The following is a 20,260-nucleotide window of genomic DNA, read 5'->3' as shown; positions in this document are numbered from 1 at the left end:
CTCAGTCACTTGTGAAGACACACTTTCGTGTACATAAGGCTTCATCAAGCTACAGTCAAAAATTATATGCTCAATTGTCAGGTTACTAAAGCATATGCACGTGGCATTTCAATAATTTTAGACCAAACCCTCCTTCGGTCAGCAGCTCCGAATAACATACGACGAATATGTGCCACACACCTTTACGTCATGGAGCCATGTCTAGCACAGCAGATGCTAAACCTTTCTGCTTCCATGATTGGGAGTTAGAGGGTGGGGACGGGGGGTGGGGTGTGGAGATGATTGGGGGGTGGGGGGTGGGGTTACGTGGTGGTGTATTGCGTGGTGATGCATTGTATTGTATTGTATTGTATTGCATTGTATTATGTCGTAGTGAGGAGCATTGGGTTTAGTTGTGATTTGCATTGTCATATATGTTGTGAGCCTGTGTATTCTATTGTGGTGCATTGTATTGTATGGTATCGCTATGTATTGTTGTGTGTGGTGCATGGTGTTGTATGAAATCGTTATGCATTGTTATATGTGGTGGATTGTATTGTACGGTATATACTATGTGTTGTTTTATGTGGTGACTGTATTCTAGTATTGTGCAGTATGGCTACGCATTGTTTGGTGTTGTGCTTAACACTGTACGGTATCGCTATGTATTGTTTTGTGTGGTGCCTTGTATTGTACGGTACCGCTATGTATTTTTTGTGGTGCATAGTATTGTATGGTATTGCTATGTGTTATTTTTGTTGTGACTTGTACTGTGCGGTATCGCTATGGATTGTTTTATGTGATGCAATGTATTGTACGGTATCGCCGTGTATTGTTTTGTTCGGTGCATAGTAATTTACTGTGGTGCATTTTATTGCACTGCGGTTGAATAGTATGCTTAAATTGTATTATATGCTGCATATTATTGCTTGGTTCGTTTTTATAGTATCATTTGGTGTCTCGTATTAAATGATGCATCATGTTGTGCGGTATATTGTATTGTATGTTGCTTTGTGTTGTAAGGCGAGTGGCATTGTATGGGGCATTGTATTGTGTGGGGCTCTGTATTGTAAGGTGAATCGTGCAATAGGTTGGTTGGTATCATGCGATGCACTGTATTTTGTGACGATCTGTGCTGTATGGTGTATGGTGCACCCTATTGTATGGAGCATCCTTTTGTAAGGCGTGTTGTATTATTGTATGGTGCATTATATTGTAAGATAATGAATTGTAACAAAGTGTGTGTGTGTGTGTGTGTGTGTGTGTGTGTGTGTGTGTGTGTGTGTGTGTGTGTGAGTAAGAGAGAGAAGAGAGAGAGAGAGAGAGAGAGAGAGAGAGAGAGAGAGAGAGAGAGAGAGATGTCTCGAGGTGTCGGAAGAAATGGAGTGTCTAGGAACTGGAGCCAAGCAGGACTTAATGCCTTCCCCCTGACTCAGAACACAGCCCTCCCCCCTCATCCTTTCTTTCTCTCTCCCCCTCCCCCCCCCCCCCCCCCCCCTGTCTAATTTCTGATCTGTGTGGATCTGTCGTGAGAGCCGGGAATTTCACATGGGCAACCCTCGATCACTCACTCACACAGCCTTGGGGTAGAGGCGAGTTGGAGGATGAACTGTATCAGGGACTGACTCTCCTGGGATCTCAACCCAACGTGTGGGGAGAGAGATGGAGGAGGGGAGAAAGAAGGCGGAGAGAGAGAGGAGGGATGGAGAGAGAGAGAGAGAGAAAGAGAGTAGTGTTGTAGTGATAGTAGTTGTGACAATAGCGGCAGGAATAACAACAAGCGTCAGCAGCAGTAGCAGATGTTGTAGCAGCAGTAGCACTACTAATAACAGTCGTTCTGGTTTTGTTCAGTGTTGTTTCCAGTCTTAATCAAGGGTGTGGAGACATACAGACCAAATGACTTACAAACAACGAATCGCGTGACGTTGTAATCACCGCAGTGTTAGTTGGAGATCGTCTGTCTTCTTCTCCGGTTTTTTTTTTCTTAAGATTTTTGGGGCCATATCATCACACCGCCGTCAGAGTCCTCTGGTTGTTAGAACTGGGACGCAGAATCCGTGATGTATGTCTAGTGTCTGGCTAGGTGTATATTGATGCCACACCTCTTCGCAGATAGTTGCCCAGCTTCGTTTAACTCACTCAGTACGGCCAGTCCTCTCTTCTCCTCTACACAGACCCCTCGAATGTCCAGTGGGTGTCTGAATGACCCAACCTTTAGCTTCCGTCGTCAGAATTGTGGTATTCTTTGTCAACATTCACCTCTTCAGTATAAGAGCCTTCCGCTTGCAATATTTTGATGATGGTAATTGGGGTGAAACGCTGTTAACGTCGTCTCTTTCGCCGTTCGTATGGAGAGAGTTAACCCTTCAGTCTATCTGAAGCTATGGCTTCCGTCTTTCGTCAAGCATGTCCACGTCGGTGGATTTCGCTCATCATGGAAGCAGAAAGGTTTAGCATCTGCTGTGCTAGACATGGCTCCACGATGTAAAAGTGTGTGGCACATATTCGTCGTATGTTATTCGGAGCTGCTTACCGAAGGAGGGTTTGGTCTAAAATGATTGAAATGCCACCCGGAGCGAACCAACAGGTGTGTCACGGATGTCTGCTGGTCACTATTGTGGTGTTGTTTTTACAACAGGCATATTGTGCCGTTTTGCTGCCATTCGTGGAGTGATGGCCTAGAGGTAACGCGTCCGTCTAGGAAGCGAGAGAATCTGAGCGCGCTGGTTACAATCACGGTTCAGCCGCCGACCCTCTCCTGTCCCTCCACCCCTCTCCTGTCCTCTCCCCTCAACTGTCCTGTCTCCCCTCCCCTCTCCTGTCCTGTCCGTCCACCCCTCTCCTGTCCTGTCCCTCCACCCCTCTCCTGTCCTGTCCGTCCACCCCTCTCCTGTCCTGTCCCTCCACCCCTCTCCTGTCCTGTCCCTCCACCCCTCTCCTGTCCTGTCCGTCCACCCCTCTCCTGTCCTGTCCTGTCCGTCCACCCCTCTCCTGTCCTGTCCTGTCCGTCCACCCCTCTCCTGTCCTGTCCCTCCACCCCTCTCCTGTCCTGTCCCCTCTCTTCTGTCCTCTCCTGTCCGTCCACCGCTCTCCTGTCCTGTCCGTCCACCCCTCTCCTGTCCTGTCCCTCTACCCCTCTCCTGTCCTGTCCCTCTACCCCTCTCCTCTCCTGTCCCTTCTCTTCTGTCCTCTCCTGTCCCTTCTCTTCTGTCTTCTCCTATCCCTTCTCTTCTGTCCTCTCATGTCCCTTCTCGTCTGTCCTCTCATGTCCCTTCTCGTCTGTCCTCTCCTATCCCTTCTCTTCTGTCCTCTCATGTCCCTTCTCGTCTGTCCTCTCCTGTCCCTTCTCTTCTGTCCTCTCCTGTCCCTTCTCTCCTGTCCTCTCCTGCCCCTTCTCTGCTCTCCTCTCCTGTCCCTTCTGTCCTCTCCTGTCCTGTCCCTTCTGTCCTCTCCTGTCCCTTCTCGTCTGTCCTCTCCTGTCCCATCTCTTCTGTCCTCTCCTGTCTCTTCTCTTCTGTCCTCTCCTGTCCCTTCTCTCCTGTCCCTTCTGTCCTCTCCTGTCCCTTCTCTTCTGTCCTCTACTGTCCCTTCTCTTCTGTCCTCTCCTGCCCCTTCTCTGCTCTCCTCTCCTGTCCCTTCTGTCCTCTCCTGTCCGTTCTCGTCTGTCCTCTCCTGTCCCTTCTCTTCTGTCCTCTCCTGTCCCTTCTCGTCTGTCCTCTCCTGTCCCTTCTCTTCTGTCCTCTCCTCTCCTGTCCCTTCTCTTCTGTCCTCTCCTGTCCCTTCTCTTCTGTCCTCTCCTGTCCCTTCTCTTCTGTCCTCTCCTGTCCCTTCTCTTCTGTCCTCTACTGTCCCTTCTGTCCTCTCCTCTCCTGTCCCTTCTCGTCTGTCCTCTCCTGTCCCTTCTCGTCTGTCCTCTCCTGTCCCTTCTCGTCTGTCCTCTCCTGTTCCTTCTCTTCTGTCCTCTCCTGTCCCTTCTGTCCTCTCCTGTCCCTTCTGTCCTCTCCTGTCCCTTTTCTTCTCTCCTCTCCTGTCCCTTCTCTTCTCTTCTCGTCTGTCCTCTCCTGTCCCTTCTCTTCTGTCCTCTCCTGTCCCTTCTCGTCTGTCCTCTCTTGTCCCTTCTCGTCTGTCCTCTCCTGTCCCTTCTCTTCTGTCCTCTCCTGTCCCTTCTGTCCTCTCCTGTCCCTTCTCTTCTGTCCTCTCCTGTCCCTTCTCGTCTGTCCTCTCCTGTCCCTTCTCTTCTGTCCTCTCTTGTCCCTTCTCGTCTGTCCTCTTCTGTCCCTTCTCTTCTGTCCTCTCCTGTCCCTTCTCGTCTGTACTCTCATGTCCCTTCTCGTCTGTCCTCTCCTGTCCCTTCTCTTCTGTCCTCTCCTGTCCCTTCTGTCCTCTCCTGTCCCTTCTCGTCTGTCCTCTCCTGTCCCTTCTCTTCTGTCCTCTCCTGTCCCTTCTCGTCTGTCCTCTACTGTCCCTTCTCTTCTCTCCTCTCGTGTCCCTTCTCGTCTGTCTTCTACTGTCCCTTCTCGTCTGTCTTCTACTGTCCCTTCTCTTCTGTCCTCTCCTGTCCCTTCTCGTCTGTCTTCTACTGTCCCTTCTCTTCTCTCCTCTCGTGTCCCTTCTCGTCTGTCTTCTACTGTCCCTTCTCTTCTGTCTTCTACTGTCCCTTCTGTCCTCTCCTCTCCTGTCCCTTCTCTTCTGTCCTCTCCTGTCCCTTCTCGTCTGTCCTCTTCTGTCCCTTCTCGTCTGTCCTCTCCTGTCCCTTCTCGTCTGTCCTCTCCTGTCCCCTCTCTTCTGTCCTCTCCTGTCCCTTCTGTCCTCTCCTGTCCCTTTTCTTCTGTCCTCTCCTGTCCCTTCTCTTCTCTCCTCTCCTGTCCTCTCCTGTCCCTTCTCTTCTGTCCTCTCTTGTCCCTTCTCGTCTGTACTCTCCTGTCCCTTTTCTTCTGTCCTCTCCTGTCCCCTCTCTTCTGTCCTCTCCTGTCCCTTCTGTCCTCTCCTGTCCCTTTTCTTCTGTCCTCTCCTGTCCCTTCTCTTCTCTCCTCTCCTGTCCCTTCTCGTCTGTCCTCTCCTGTTCCTTCTCTTCTGTCCTCTCCTGTCCCTTCTGTCCTCTCCTGTCCCTTCTGTCCTCTCCTGTCCCTTTTCTTCTCTCCTCTCCTGTCCCTTCTCTTCTCTTCTCGTCTGTCCTCTCCTGTCCCTTCTCTTCTGTCCTCTCTTGTCCCTTCTCGTCTGTACTCTCCTGTCCCTTCTCTTCTGTCCTCTCCTGTCCCTTCTCGTCTGTCCTCTCTTGTCCCTTCTCGTCTGTCCTCTCCTGTCCCTTCTCTTCTGTCCTCTCCTGTCCCTTCTGTCCTCTCCTGTCCCTTCTCTTCTGTCCTCTCCTGTCCCTTCTCTTCTGTCCTCTCGTGTCCCTTCTCTTCTGTCCTCTCCTGTCCCTTCTCTTCTCTCCTCTCCTGTCCCTTCTCTTCTGTCCTCTCCTGTCCCTTCTCTTCTGTCCTCTCCTGTCCCTTCTCTTCTGTCCTCTCCTGTCCCTTCTCTTCTGTCCTCTCCTGTCCCTTTTCTCCTGTCCTCTCCTGTCCCTTTTCTCCTGTCCACTATCGTGCTCAGTCCTCTCTGACAGAGGGAAGGGGGGGTGGGGGGTGGGGTGGAATGGAGGGGTAGGCTGAGATTGGAGGTGGGAAGGAGACGCGTGGAAAAGAATTCCAAAACACCGCCCCCCCAAACAACATGGGACTTCGTGAGATCAGCGTATTAAAAATAAAATAACTTTTATTTGAAACCGCTCTTAGCACTGGAGAAAATAAATGCCAAGTTCAGACTTGAAACCTCATCCCCTCAAACAGGATTCACAGTGCCGGCTGGCTGATGTGTTGAAAATGACTTTCTTTCAAACTGCTTCTAGTCGTGTTGAGGCAATGACTTTCCTTGTATTACTTTTGGTTGGACTATAGTATAAATAATGTGAACTGGAGGAAGCGTTACTTAATGTATTTTCCTAAAAACAGAGAAAGAAAGATAAAAAAAAACCAACCCAAAAAACAACCCCCCCAAAAAAAACAAAACAAAACAAAACAAAACAAAAAAACAAACAAGCAAAAAAAAAAAAAAAAACAAAACAAAAAAACAAACAAAAAAAAACCAAAAAAAAAAACAACCGCGATGAACGTGGGCGAAGACGTTTTTATGTGGAACGTTTCCGCATGCAGGTCCAAAAGGGTTGCTATTTGTGTAAGAGTTACTGGTAAAGTGAAAAAACCGAACTGTATAGCGGAATGTACTCCTCTTTCTGGTAAGCTGTCCAAAAATAAAGTGCCGAGTAAAGAAAGACAGAAAGGAAGGAACAAAAAAAAAAGAAAAAAAAGAAAAAAGAAAAAAAAAAAAAAAAAGAAAAGAAAAAAAAGAAAGAGGAACAGCAGAAATGATTGCATACAAATATAAACAGACAAGAAAAAAGATAAAAGAAATACATCGATATATATATATAACTCTCTTTTTATATTATAATTATTTATTTACTTATTTATGTACGCTTATAGTTGACTTCATCAATTTTTTGCGCCTCATACATATTATTAGTAGTGGTAGTAGTTTTTAATTTTTTTTTTATCTATTATTTATTCACCTTTTTCTTTCTTTAAAAAAGAAGTATTTATCTATTATTTATTCACTTTTTTTTTCTCAAGGCCTGACTAAGCGCGTTGGATTACGCTGCTGGTCAGGCATCTGCTTGGCAGATGTGGTGTAGCGTATATGGATTTGTCCGAACGCAGTGACGCCTCCTTGAGCTACTGAAACTGAAACTTTCTACATATGTCTGTCTCTGTCTCTCTCTCTCTCTCTCTCTCTCTCTTTAGGCAGTCTGTTCTGCAAATGATTCGTGTATATAAAGCATATCGAGCTTGGTCTTTGACCAAAGATAGACCCTAAATAAATATCCACATCATCATCTTGTTGATTCACTTGATACCGCGAGAGAGAGAGACAGAGAGAGAGAAAGAGAGAGAGAGAGAGAGAGAGAGAGAGAGAGAGAGAGAGAGAGAGAGAGAACTCAGAAGAACTCAGAACTCAAAACGTTTTTATTCAAGGATTAAGATTTTAGGCATTGCCTATTCTTCCAATCTGTCCTTGGAAAGAGAGAGAGAGAGAGAGAGAGAGAGAGAGAGAGCAATTCGTTTTGTATTTGCTTATTTATTCGTTGATTTCTATCATCACGACCAAACCCAAACTTTACAAGATGAGTTTCCTGTGCACAAAATGGTCGCAATGCTTTCAAACCGGGTACCTATATATGCAAGGATGTAACAAAACATGCACACAATGATACACGTATTTGTTCCAGGGTTATTTCCAAACACCCAAACAGACGTAATGCGAGCATAACATGGTTGAGAGCAGTTTCAGAGAAAAGTTATTTATATCCGCTTGCGCAGTGAAGTTTAAATATCTCTGGGCTTGAATTTTCCACTTAGAATTGGGTCTCCATTTTCACCGGGATTTAGAGAAAGAAAGTTGTTTACAACACATTCGCGAAAGGCTATTTTTGAGTGCTGTGTTGTTGAGGGTCGGGTTCTTATATTTAAATTTGTATCCCATTTTTATGGTTTTTTTTTTCCTTTTTGTTATATTTTCAGGGTGACAATACTGCTAACAAGTGGCTATTTTAAGGACTGGACACAAGAAACACTGTTCAGCCGCGGCATTTCTGTGGTGATACTAATCACACAGTTGGTTGTCATCCTGCAATTGCCCATACTGTCTTCTTCAGTTTAACCCTTTCCATACGGACGGCGAAAGAGACGACGTTAACAGCGTTTCACCCCAATTACCATCATCAAAATATCGCAAGCGGAAGGCTCTTATACAGAAGACGTGAACGTCGACAAAGAATACCACAATTCTGACGACGGAAACTAAAGGTTGGGTCATTCAGACACCCACTGGACATCCGAGGGGTCTGTGTAGAGGAGAAGAGAGGACTGGCCGTACTGAGTGAGTTAACGTCTATTCACTGTAAGTGTTTTTAGACGGAAAGGAGTAAAATAGTGGATAAAGGAAAGGGAATGCATGTGAATATTAGTGTTAAAAAAAGTGTTCATGTTATGTATCAGAGGAAAAGTATATTATAAGATAAGGTCTAAAGAGATTGTGGTGTGTATTGAATGAGGTGTCATGGGAAGGAGAATATGTATATGCATATCAACAAGTATTAACCTACAACAATGTAAATATAAATAACAACATTAATTATAATACATCAAAGGAGGATACCAACTTACTGGAGTTTAAAGTTTCTGAAAACAATCTAAGAAATGAATAATTATTCAAAATCTTTTCAGTGGCTAATGAAATATTGGAAGAAAAGTCATCAACTACATCTTTTGGAATTAACTGTCTTTTGCTCGGACAATGAATGAGTAGATGACTCACAATTATTTGCTTACCGCATATACATTTTATATTTTTTAGAAAATTTTGTATAATGCCCATACTGTGTGACCGTACATATGTCTATGATTTCGACCATTGGACTGGAGCAGACATACCAGCCAGTCTCATACACGGAGGGAAAAACTCTGGTCAAACGAAAATTCAAAAACATATTCCAGCAACAACATAGCCATCCACCTGATGACTAGATGCCTCACCTGCAGCGATTCCAGCAGACAATCATATTCCGACTACGCACGGGGCACTGCCGCCTGCGAGACCACATGTACCGAATAAAGCTGTCACACACTCCTGACTGCCCGTGTAAGACAGGCCCACAAACCCCGGAGCACATCCTGCAGTCCTGCCCCCTGTATCAAGATGCACGGACGCAGCAGTGGCCCTATGGAGCCACACTGGCAGAAAAGCTCTGGGGCACCAAAGAAGATCTCATCAAGACCACTACCTTCATCTCCAGCATAGGACTGCAAGTCTGAGACCATGATCACGGGGAACGCAGAAGAAGAAGAAGACCATTGGTAGATCAGTGTGGTCAGTTTTCGACTTGCTGGCGTTTGACCCGAGCGTTGGTTTTACTGTGTGTCCGTGGTGGTTTTGTTGTGGTAGTTGACTTGCAGTCTAGTTGTTCGGTGGCTTCTTTCGCTTCAACACACATTTGTATTTGTATTTCATTTTATCACAACAGATTTCTCTGTGTGAAATTCGGGCTGCTCTCCCCAAGGAGAGCGCGTCGCTACACTACAGCGCCACCCATTTTTTTTGGTATTTTTTCCTGCGTGCAGTTTTATTTGTTTCTCCTATCGAAGTGGATTTTTCTACAGAATTTTGCCAGGAACAACCCTTTTGTTGCCGTGGGTTCTTTTACGTGCGCTAAGTGCATGCTAGCACACGGGACCTCGGTTTATCGTCTCATCCGAATGACTAGCGTCCAGACCACCACTCAAGGTCTAGTGGAGGGGGAGAAAATATCGGCGGCTGAACCGTGATTGGAACCAGCGCGCTCAGATTCTCTCGCTTCCTATGCGGACGCGTTACCTCTAGGCCAGGATATTGGCGGAATTGTCCTCCACCATTCTTGCCTGCTCTGTTTGGAGAAAAGGGAACAAATGCCGGGATGGGTGGAGGCTGTAATGGACTGTATTGTATCACACCCTCTTGGCCGAGAGAGTGGGGATGACACTCTCCACTATAATCAAATTCTAGCCCAAATAGTCGGAACAACAGTTGCCTCCTCTGCTGTTCTGATGGTCAATAGTCGGACACGACTGACTATCATACCACACTCTGGATACTAGCATGTTTGTCCGCGTGTGATTCGCTCGGAGAGTGTGTAGCCATAATTTGGCGCTGCATTTTTTTTGTTTGTTGTTGTTCTTATTTTCTGGTTGGCAGTACATATTTTTTTTTAGCAATACTGAATGTTCCACCAGCCACTGATAACAGTAATCACCCCATACTCCGTGAAGAAATAGAGGCAGCAATAGCATCGCTGAAAAAAGGGAAATCGGCAGGAGTGGACAACATCCCATCAGAACTGGTCCAAGCAGGGGGTGAAGTTATGATAGATGTGCTACTGAAAATCTGCAACAAGATCTGGCAAACAGGGGAATGGCCCACACCGTGGACACAATCACTGATCATCACCCTTCCCAAAAAGGGCAATCTCCAGCAGTGTCAAAACTACTGCACCATCAGCCTGATTAGTCATCCCAGCAAAGTCATGTTGAAGATCCTGCTTAACAGACTGAAACCACAAGCAGAAAACATCATTGCTGAAGAACAGGCAGGTTTCAGACCAGGAAGGAGCACAACTGAACAAATCTTCAACTTGAGGTTGCTATGTGAGAGGTACCATCAACACCAACAAGACCTCTACCACGTCTTCATTGATTTTAAGAAGGCATTTGACAGGGTCTGGCATGCAGCTTTGTGGGCTACCATGAATCTGTACAACATCAACGCCAACCTGATCAGACTGATACAGCACCTCTATGACAAAGCCACCAGCGCCGTCTACCTCAACAATAGCATCGGGGACTGGTTCAGAACCACAGTCGGAGTGAGACAAGGCTGTCTACTCTCCCCAACACTTTTCAACATCTTCTTAGTAAGAATAATGACTGACGCACTGGAAGAGCATGTAGGAACAGTCAGCATAGGCGGCAGAACAATCACAAACCTACGTTTTGCCGACGACATTGATGGACTGGCTGGAAAAGAAGAAGAACTGGCAAGCCTGGTCAAACATCTGGACAAAGCCTCCACATCGTATGGAATGCAAATCAGTGCGGAGAAAACCAAACTGATGACTAACAACACCAACGGCATCAGCATTGACATCAAAGTCAACGACGAAAAGCTTAAAACAGTGCACAGCTTCAAATATCTGGGAGCAATCGTGTCAGATGAAGGATCTAAACCAGAAGTACTCTCGAGAATTGCCCAAACAACAACGGCACTCAACAAGCTGAACACCATCTGGAACAACAAAAGCATCGCTCTCAGCTAAAAAATCAGACTGATGCGTTCCCTGGTTACATCAATATTGCTCTACGCCTGCGAGACTTGGACCCTGACTGCAGACATCGAGAGAAGAATCCAAGCTGTCGAGATGAGATGCTTTCGTAGACTACTTGGCATCTCCTACAGAGACCACATCACTAACACGGAAGTGAAGAACAGAATCAAGCAAAGTATTGGACCCTACGAAGACCTTCTGTCCATAGTGAAAAAACGCAAACTTAGGTGGTATGGACACATCTCCCGATCATCTGGTCTTGCCAAAACGTTCCTGCAAGGCACCGTACAAGGAGGCAGAAGGAGAAGACGGCAGAAGAAGAGATGGGAAGACAACATCCGGGGGTGGACAGGCTTGACGCTCGGTGACGCCCTGAGGAAATCAGAAAACCGTGAAGAGTGGAGAGGGGTGGTGGCCAGGTCAGCAGCGGTGCCCCAACGGTCTGAACCCAGACTACGGGAGAGGTGAAGGTGAAGGTGAAGTACATACATAGCTATCAGTGTTTGTGTGTGTGTGTGTGTGTGTGTGTGTGTGTGTGTGTGTGTGTGTGTGTGTGTGTGTGTGTGTGTGTGTGTGTGTGCTTGCTTGCTTGCTTGCTTTCGTGAGCGTGGGTATATTTGCAAGCGAATTTTTTTATAAATAAAAACTTGTGAGCCTGTGAAACACCATTGTGGTTTTGTTTAAAAGATTATTCGGCGCCAGACTGTTCTGCGTTTGTTTTTATTGTCTGTATAGTTTCAACCATTTTGTTTTGCCTTTTTGCAATAACCGTTGATCTTTCGGCGACGGTCTTTTAAAAAGCAGACAGAGGAGGCTTTTCCAGTGATAGGTTCATGATGAATGTTAATGGTTTTGCACTCCAGGGTGCTCAGAGTTCATTTCTCATAGATCGAGATGTCGATTTGTTCTTATACCTATTCGTCCGCGACATTGTCTTATCTGTATTGTCTTTCGCATCTTTCAAGCAGACCTCCAGTTTTCTCCGTTGTTATTGGGCTAATGTTAAACGTAAATTGCTTTGCGCAAAGGCGTTTACAAGAAAGGTTTTTAACTGCTGTTTGTGCTGAAAAGGAGGAGAATTCTCTCCTGTGTGTGTGTGTGTGTGTGTGTGTGTGTGTGTGTGTGTGAATGCTGTCGATGTGGAAATGTTGCATGTCTGAAGCGTGTTGAATAACAAAAGAATGCCACTCATAGTCTGGGTTTATTTTAAGTAGTTGTCGTGTCAGCTTTGGGTTGAGTCTTTTGGATGGTTCTATTATGCTTCAAACTATTCTGGGTGTTCTCTTTAGAGGTAGTTTGGCAGAAGTACTAACACGGTACTTCGTCGATCTACTCTCTCTCTCTCTCTCTGTGTGTGTGTGTGTGTGTGTGTGTGTGTGTGTGTGTGTGTGTGTGTGTGTGTGTGTGTGTGTGTGTTTGACTCCCTGATAGTTCCTACCCCTGGTAAGGACCTGTGCGGTCTGTAAACGTATTGAGGTATTGTATCAGTCTGATTCCCCCCCACTCCACCCCCCGCCCACCTTGGGTGCTTTTATATATATTAGGCTGCATCCATGCTTTATATTCTGATTTTCGCTGAGTCGGAGACATTGAGCTTTACAGGATGTATGCCGTTAGGTTTTCATTGGTGATGATCCTCTGAACTTTTCCACTCTCCCTCCTCCGTCACCCAACCTTTCTCATCAACCTCCCTTCCTCTCGTTTTGTTTGTGAACATTTGCTTTGTGTCTTCACACACACACACACACACACACACACACACACACACACACACACACACACACACACACACACACACACACATTCAGTCATACGCAAATCGAGAAACAGTCCTTTCCGACTCACACTGTCCGTCACACACACAGTCAAAAGAGCACTGGTAGAAACACAGCCTTTATTAGTCCCCCCAAAATCCGTGTCCAAACGCACCACCCCCACCCCCCACACACCACAATGCCACGACAGTAAGAGACATAGAGAGAACCGACAGAGGGACCACTGAGAGAGAGAGAGAGAGAGAGAGAGAGAAGACCTACCACCAGAATCTGTAGCTCGCTCGTTCGCTCTCAGGTCGGCCAGTCACCGACAAGATTCAAACCAACTCAGAGCTGTACATATCAGGCGTAAGCTGTGAACCAGTTGATTCGATTGGGAGATCCAAAAACAGAAGAGAGAAGAAGGTACTTTCTTACCATACCTCGTTGTGTTAAATCTTATCCTCTAGTACAGGCTAGCGTAGCGTAAGTCATTCCACTTTTTGTACTTGGTCAATTTCCAAAGTATATGGAGTTTACCGTGTAGTTTGGGATATATCCTTAACTATAAGCAAGCTTCGCTCATGCAGCCCGGCCAAGGGGAACGTATGTGATTCTAGTCTGTCCTGTCTACTGTGGGGGGGTGGGGGGGGTGGGGTGGGGGGGGGGGGGGGTAGGACCGAAAGTTTTGTTTAGTATTCGTACACCTGATGTGCTGGTATTTTATTTGTGGGGGTAGGGCTGATTTTCATTTTTATTGTTTTATTATTTTTAAGGAGTCCGGAAATCTTATGGTTACAGCTCTCGTGTTTGAGCAGCGAAAGGAATGAGAAGAAAAAAAAACATTTAAACGAAGAACAAAGTATTTAAGCTTATTTATTTGTCTTTTTGTATTTATATTTCTTTTTATCACAACAGATTTCTCTGTGTGAAATTCGGGCTGCTCTCCCCAGGGAGAGCGCGTCGCTACATTACAGCGCCACCCATTTTTTTTTGGTTTTTTTTTGTATTTTTTCCTGCATGCAGTTTTATTTGTTTTTCCTATCGAAGTGGAACATAAGGTTACGTTACAATTCGGAACTGTCATCTGCGGAATTCTTTTTTTTCCGCCCCGTGAAGATTGTGAAAGGGGGGGGACACTGATAGAATTATCCCTTCCCTTTCCCTGAAGTTTGTAGAAGGGGGTTCCTTTCTCAATTGGTCGACACTGAGAGCATCAATAACTTTTCAACAACAACAACAACAAAGATTTAAAGAATTGAGATAACATCAAAAACACTATAAAAATGTATTGGGGGGAAAAAAAAGAAGAAAAACGGAGCTCGCACAGTATGGCTGGCTGAAAGACCATCTCTTGTTGCTTCAACCAAGATCGTACGTTCCACAGTAATAACGCTTGGGGTATGTGCGTTGGTAGATATTATTTTATTTAGTTATATATATATTTTTTTTCAAGGCCTGACTAAGCGCGTTGGGTTACGCTGCTGGTCAAGCATCTGCTTGGCACTAGTGGTGTAGCGTATATGGATTTACCCGAACGCAGTGACGCCTCCTTGAGCTGCTGAAACTGAAACTGAAACTGCTTCCACGGTCTGGCTGAATGTGCTGATTAGCGCATATGGAATCACCTGCCAGACGTTTCACCTAAAGGAATCATAAAATAGAACGCTGAATAAAATGGACAGGTGTATTGATAGATATAGACAGCTAGATCGGTACAGATAGTTCACACCAATAGATACTGAACAGCTAACACCCCAATGCTGTGTTAGTGAAAAGGGCGTGAGATACTGAATGCTGGAAATCTCGTGTTCTGTCGACCGAGAGTTAAAAAAAAAAGAGTATATAATGGGTTTGTGGGAAATAAATTACTAAAAAGAAAAGTAGAGTGAAAAAAATAATCCAACAACATTCTTCGTTTAAAAAGAGACGGATAGAAGATTAAGTATGACATGTTGATTCAGTTGCTTTTATATTTGCGGGTGTGCTTAGGATGTAATATGCTGTTACTGACATGAGCGAGAGGTAGATATCATAAGCGATGGAAACCATGAATTTTGTCGCTAAGAAAAGGTGAAGAGAAGAGCAGATTCTTAGCTAAAAAACGACGACAGAGATTTCTTAGTTAAAAAAAAAAAAAACGACAGAGAAATGGAGGGACACAGGTCCATCGATCGATAATGACGTCCACGACTAATTCGAAAAAGGCGAGGATAGGAACATTCCGCTGCTCAGTTTTTAATTAAGATCAACATCTTCTTTTGACACAAACAGCTTGTCGCTTGTTTCTCGAGATCGTTTATCACGACACCTCCAGCTTGAAGAAGTTGCACTGTGCGTGAAGACAGCCATGTTAGCTCGGCCCCCCCCCACACACAGCGCATGCGCGTTCAACGCCTTCCTGTGAGGCCAAGGGTTTCCGCCGGACCGTCGTGCCATTTCTCTCCGAACGTCATGGCGGCTGCGAACAAATGGAACAGAAAAAAACAAGTCCGTGTTAATGTTTTAAATAAACAAGCAAAAAAACAAACAAAACAACAACAATAGCAGCAGCAACAACATAAATTTCTGTTCCTTCCCCTCTCTGTCTACCAGAGAAAATGGTAGAAGGGAAAACACTACTCTCCCCTCCCCCTCACCAACTTCTGTCCCCCGCACTCGAATCTCGTCCCGTTTTCACTCCTGATAACAATGGGGAAATGGAAAGAGGGCACGTTAACCCCTTTCCCTTTCATCCCATCTCTCCGTGCTGTCTGTCCCATGTCCTCTCCTGTCCTAATAATAATAATAATGGCATTTATATAGTGGAGTGATGGCCTAGAGGTAACGCGTCCGCCTTGGAAACGAGAGAACCTGAGTGCGCTGGCTCGAATCACGGTTCAGCCGCCGATATTTTCTCCCCCCTCCACTAGACCTTGAGTGGTGGTCTGGACCCTAGTCATTCGGATGAGACGATAAATCGAGGTCCCGTGTGCAGCATGCATTTAGCGCACGTAAAAGAACCCACGGCAACAAAAGGGTTGTTCCTGGCAAAATTCTCAGTGAAGAAAAATCCACTTCGATAAGAAAAACAAATAAAACTACACGCAGGAAAAAATACCAAAAAATGGGTGGCGCTGTAGTGTAGCGACGCGCTCTCACTGGGGAGAGCAGCCCGAATTTCACACAGAGAAATCTGATGTGATAAAAAGAAATACAAATACAAATACAAATAGCGCTGAATCTTGTGCATAGACAAATCAAAGCGCTTTCGCACCAGTCATTCTCACGCACGCATAACTCTAAAAAACTGGAGAAACTGAAGACAAGGAAGAGGCAGGGAAGGGAGGCTATTTTGGGAAGAGGTGTGGGTTTTAAGGCCAGACTTGAAAGAGCTGAGTGTGGAGACTTGACGAAGCGAAAGAGGAAGTTCATTCCAATTGCAAGGTCCAGAGACAGAGAAAAAAACGGCGGCCAACAGTCGAGAGTTTGAATCTGGGTATGCGTAAATAGAGTGGATTTGAAGCTGATCGTAGTGAGCGAGATGGAGTGTAGAGGTGAAGGCAGCCACAAGACTAAAAGGGAGGGGCCATATCCCTCCTGTCAGAGAAGGGGAATGGAGATCCTCCCCATCATGTACAATGACAGTCCCCAGTCCGTCCCACATCCCATTCTCCTCTTAACTCACTCAGTACGGCCAGCCCTCTCTTCTCCTCTACACAGACCCCTCGGATGTCCAGTGGGTGTCTGAATGACCCAACCTTTAGCTTCCGTCGTCAGAATTGTGGTATTCTTTGTCAACATTCACGTCTTCAGTATAAGAGCCTTCCGCTTGCAATATTTTGATGATGGTAATTGGGGTGAAACGCTGTTAACGTCGTCTCTTTCGCCGTTCGTATGGAGAGAGTTAAGTCTTTAACCCTTTCACCGCCAAACTCGCATTTATGCAGCAGCTAGGTAGAGGACCCATGTCACTGAAGGGTGACCAGATCATGGGTCTGTTATCCATGAACCTACTGCTCTTTATGTTCGGTGGCAGGATAGGTCATATTTTTCTACACATCGCAGGGGGGGAATCCCTAGCTATAATTAGACACCATATTTTCTGTGTTCATAGCACAAGTGAATTTTGCACTCTAAACTGACTGGCGGTGAAAGGGCTAAGGACTCACAATGCGCTGACTGCACTTTCAACGTGGACCTTGTTTTGACTGCCACAATGTTAGTCCACAAATCTGTTAACCAAAAAATGTATGGTTATACAATGTTTGCACATTTAAGAACTGCGAATCACTGACCTTAAGAAAATAGGAACTGTATGTATTTTAAACCTTCGTGTTTATGGATATGCCAAATTCGATTCGGTTATTTGTCCATGTGTATACGTGTATACATATGTGGAATAATTGCCTACAGGTAACGCGTCCGTCTAGGAAGCGAGAGAATCTGAGCGCGCTGGTTCGAATTACGGCTCACAGACCCGAACCCCTTTTGTACCCCTCCACTAGACCTTGAGTGGTGGTCTGGACGCTAGTCATTCGGATAAACCGAGGTCCCGTGTGCTAGCATGCACTTAGCGCACGTAAAAGAACCCACGGCAACAAAAGGGTTGTTCCTGGCAAATTTCTGTTGACAAATCCTCCACTTCAATAGGGTGGGTGGCGCTGTAAGTGTAGCGACGCGCTCTCCCTGGGGAGAGAGAGAGTAGCCCGAATTTCACACAGAGAAATCTGTTGTGATGAAAAGAAATACAAATATTCAATTTCTAATGAAATAACTTTTTTTTGTGCGCCAAGTGCGTGCTGCACATGGGACCTCGAAGTGGATTTTTCTACAGAATTTTGCCAGGAACAACCTTTTATTGCCGTGGGTTCTTTTACATGCGCCAAGTGCTTGCTGCACATGGGACCTCGGGTTTGTCGTCTCGTCCCGACTGACAAGACCCTCAGTTTGATTTGAAAATCGTACGGTCACAACCTTTGTAAGCTTTTTTTTCCTGATGTCTGCCCATCTTATTTTCCAGGTCCGACGGAACTGCGCACATGTTGAGGGTTGCTAGTGGGGATCAAACTCGTGCCTCGGGTCTCCTGTTCCGTTGTGATCACACTTAATGTTTTTATTAAAGAAAAATTTAATAAAAAAAAAAAGAAGTTTGTAATTTGGTGGTTGTGTTTCTGGGCATGTGAATGCGTATCACTCTTGGGGGAAGTTCATTCAAGAAAGTCAAAGTCATCTTGGGCTTGTGGAAGATAATTTTATTACTGTATTGATGAAATCGGAATGATAACCCCAAAGAATTTAAAAAAAACACAAAAAAAAACAGTAAACGGAAAACAAATATTGAAGTAGTATATATGTATTGAGCAAGCAAACAACGAAAACAAAAGCACATGTGTATATGGAGTGCACAGCAGCAAACAATTTTGAAAAAGGGCGGCACCAGCCTTTTCTCCAAACTGAACATTTGTTCGTGCCACCCCACGAAAAGAGTTCGGCCCCCAGTATTTTTTTTTTATTAAAAAAAAATTTTTTTTTCTTTTTAAAACACAATTTCCAAAACCTAACATTTTCCCGTTCCTACCCCTACATGTAAAAAATGCCAGCACATCAGGTATACAATAAAACCCAAAAAACAAAACAAACAAAAAGCAAAACAAAACAAAAAAAATCAGTCCTACCCCCACAAATAAAATACCAGCACATCAGGTGTACAAATACTAAACAAAACTTTCGGTTCTACCCCCCCCACACACACACACTGCCCCCCCCCTCCGCTCCCCCCATCACCCCCCCCCCCCCGCGCCCCCCCAGTAGACAGGACAGACTAGAATCACTATACGTTCCCCTTAGCCGGGTTGCATGAGCGAAGTTTGCTTATAGTTAAGGATATATCCCAAACTACACGGTAAACTCCATATACTTTGGAAATTGACCAAATACAAAAAAAAAAATCTGCTTACACTCAAAGTACTCAGTCAACAACGTGCTCTTCAACAGTCACCAATAGACAAAACCTACAATCACCAAATACTACGGTAAACTCCATATACTTTGGAAATTGACCAAGTACAAAAAAAAAAAAAAAATCTGCTTACACTGAAAATACTCAGTCAACAACGTGCTCTTCAACAGTCACCAATAGACAAAAAAACCTACAATCACCAAATACTGTCCTTTCCCACACTCCCACCTCCCCCAACTTGCTATTTTTGTGCAGTTGTCTTGATGGGTCTTGCCTTTGGAGAGGGGGAGGGGGAGAGAGAGAGAGAGAGAGAGAGAGAGAGGAGAGCGAGTGAGATGGATGTTTGACTTGTGTGTGTGTGTGTGTGTGTGTGTGTGTGTGTGTGTGTGTGTGTGTGTGTGTGTGTGTGTGCAGAACTACGATCATGAACACTGGCTGAACACTGGCAGAACAGACACACACACACACACACACACACACACACACACACACACACACACACACACTGAAACCGACACATATGCGCACGTACGTACGCACATACGCACACACATGGCAGGATCGTTGTTTAATTTGAAGAAGTGTTATGTCCACGAATCATCACATTTTCTTTCACAGGTAAAAGAGAATTATAACCGAATAATATGTGTATTAATTTGATCTGCTATAATTATCAGTTATCTGTCTGGCCTACCTGCCGACCCCTTGACCCTTACTGTTTGTGATTTGAGTCTATATTGAACAGTTTTAATGCGACGTTTTGTGTTCTCTATGGACACAGATCGTTATCTTTTCAATCGCCAAAGACGCGGAACAAGCTCCCTGATAACCTCCGTCATTCTGATTCCCTCGCATCTTTTAAATCTCGTCTCAAAACTCACCTTTTCCCTCAGCAATAAGTTCAATTGTGGCAGGTCCACTTCCTTTGCGTTAGCTGTGCTTGACTATGTGTGTATACATATGTATGTGTACATAACTACATGCATGTATATGAATGTGTATTGTGTGTGCGTGTGCGTGTGTTTATGTACGTTTGTGCCTGCCTATGTGTGCGTATGTGTTAGGGTAGCTGTTAGATACACATGTATGTTAAAATGTATGTATGCAGCGTGTGTGTGTGTGTGTGTGTGTGTGTGTGTGTGTGTGTGTGTGTGTGTGTGTGTGTGTGTGTGTAGTCACATTTTGGTGTGTGTATGTAACATAGATATGATGTTTCATGTTAACAAAAGCGTTTTTGTAAAGCACCTAGAGCAGATTTCTGGATAGTGTGCTATATAAGTATCCATTATTATTATTATTCTCCTGTTGACTGGTTTCCTTCCGTACCCCCTATCTCACTGTGTCATTTCTCTCCCCTGTTTCTCACTCTTACACTCTCATGAAGACGGGGCAAATCACTCGGTGAGTGCCCTCTACCACGCACACACACACACACGCACGCACGCACACACACACACACACATACACGTGCACACACGCTCGCATAAACACATGCTCGCACACACACGCTCACATGCCCACGCATGCACATACACAACATACCTTCTTTCCAGTATATTTGCATAAACATATCATACTCGCTTTCCGTCAGGGACCAGCCCACGCTGCTCACATATCTACATAAATAAATACACC

General features: G+C 45.2%; 1 protein-coding gene across 1 annotated transcript in view; it reads right to left on the bottom strand.

The window, feature by feature from the left end:
• Window positions 1-13,465: 13,465 nt before the first annotated feature.
• LOC143299628 (uncharacterized) overlaps window positions 13,466-20,260 on the bottom strand; it is a 199,137-nt gene continuing 192,342 nt past the window's right edge. The window contains exon 4 of the mRNA XM_076612923.1: window positions 13,466-15,145. Within this exon, the coding sequence (XP_076469038.1) occupies window positions 15,075-15,145 (71 nt within the window). The 3' untranslated portion in view covers window positions 13,466-15,074. The remainder of the gene's footprint in view (window positions 15,146-20,260) is intronic.

The sequence above is a fragment of the Babylonia areolata genome, chromosome 25, assembly GCF_041734735.1.
Source record: "Babylonia areolata isolate BAREFJ2019XMU chromosome 25, ASM4173473v1, whole genome shotgun sequence".
Classification (NCBI taxonomy): Eukaryota; Metazoa; Mollusca; class Gastropoda; order Neogastropoda; family Buccinidae; genus Babylonia; species Babylonia areolata.
The sequence above is the reverse complement of the archived record's forward strand: the minus strand, read 5'-3'. Positions and strand labels throughout refer to the sequence as shown.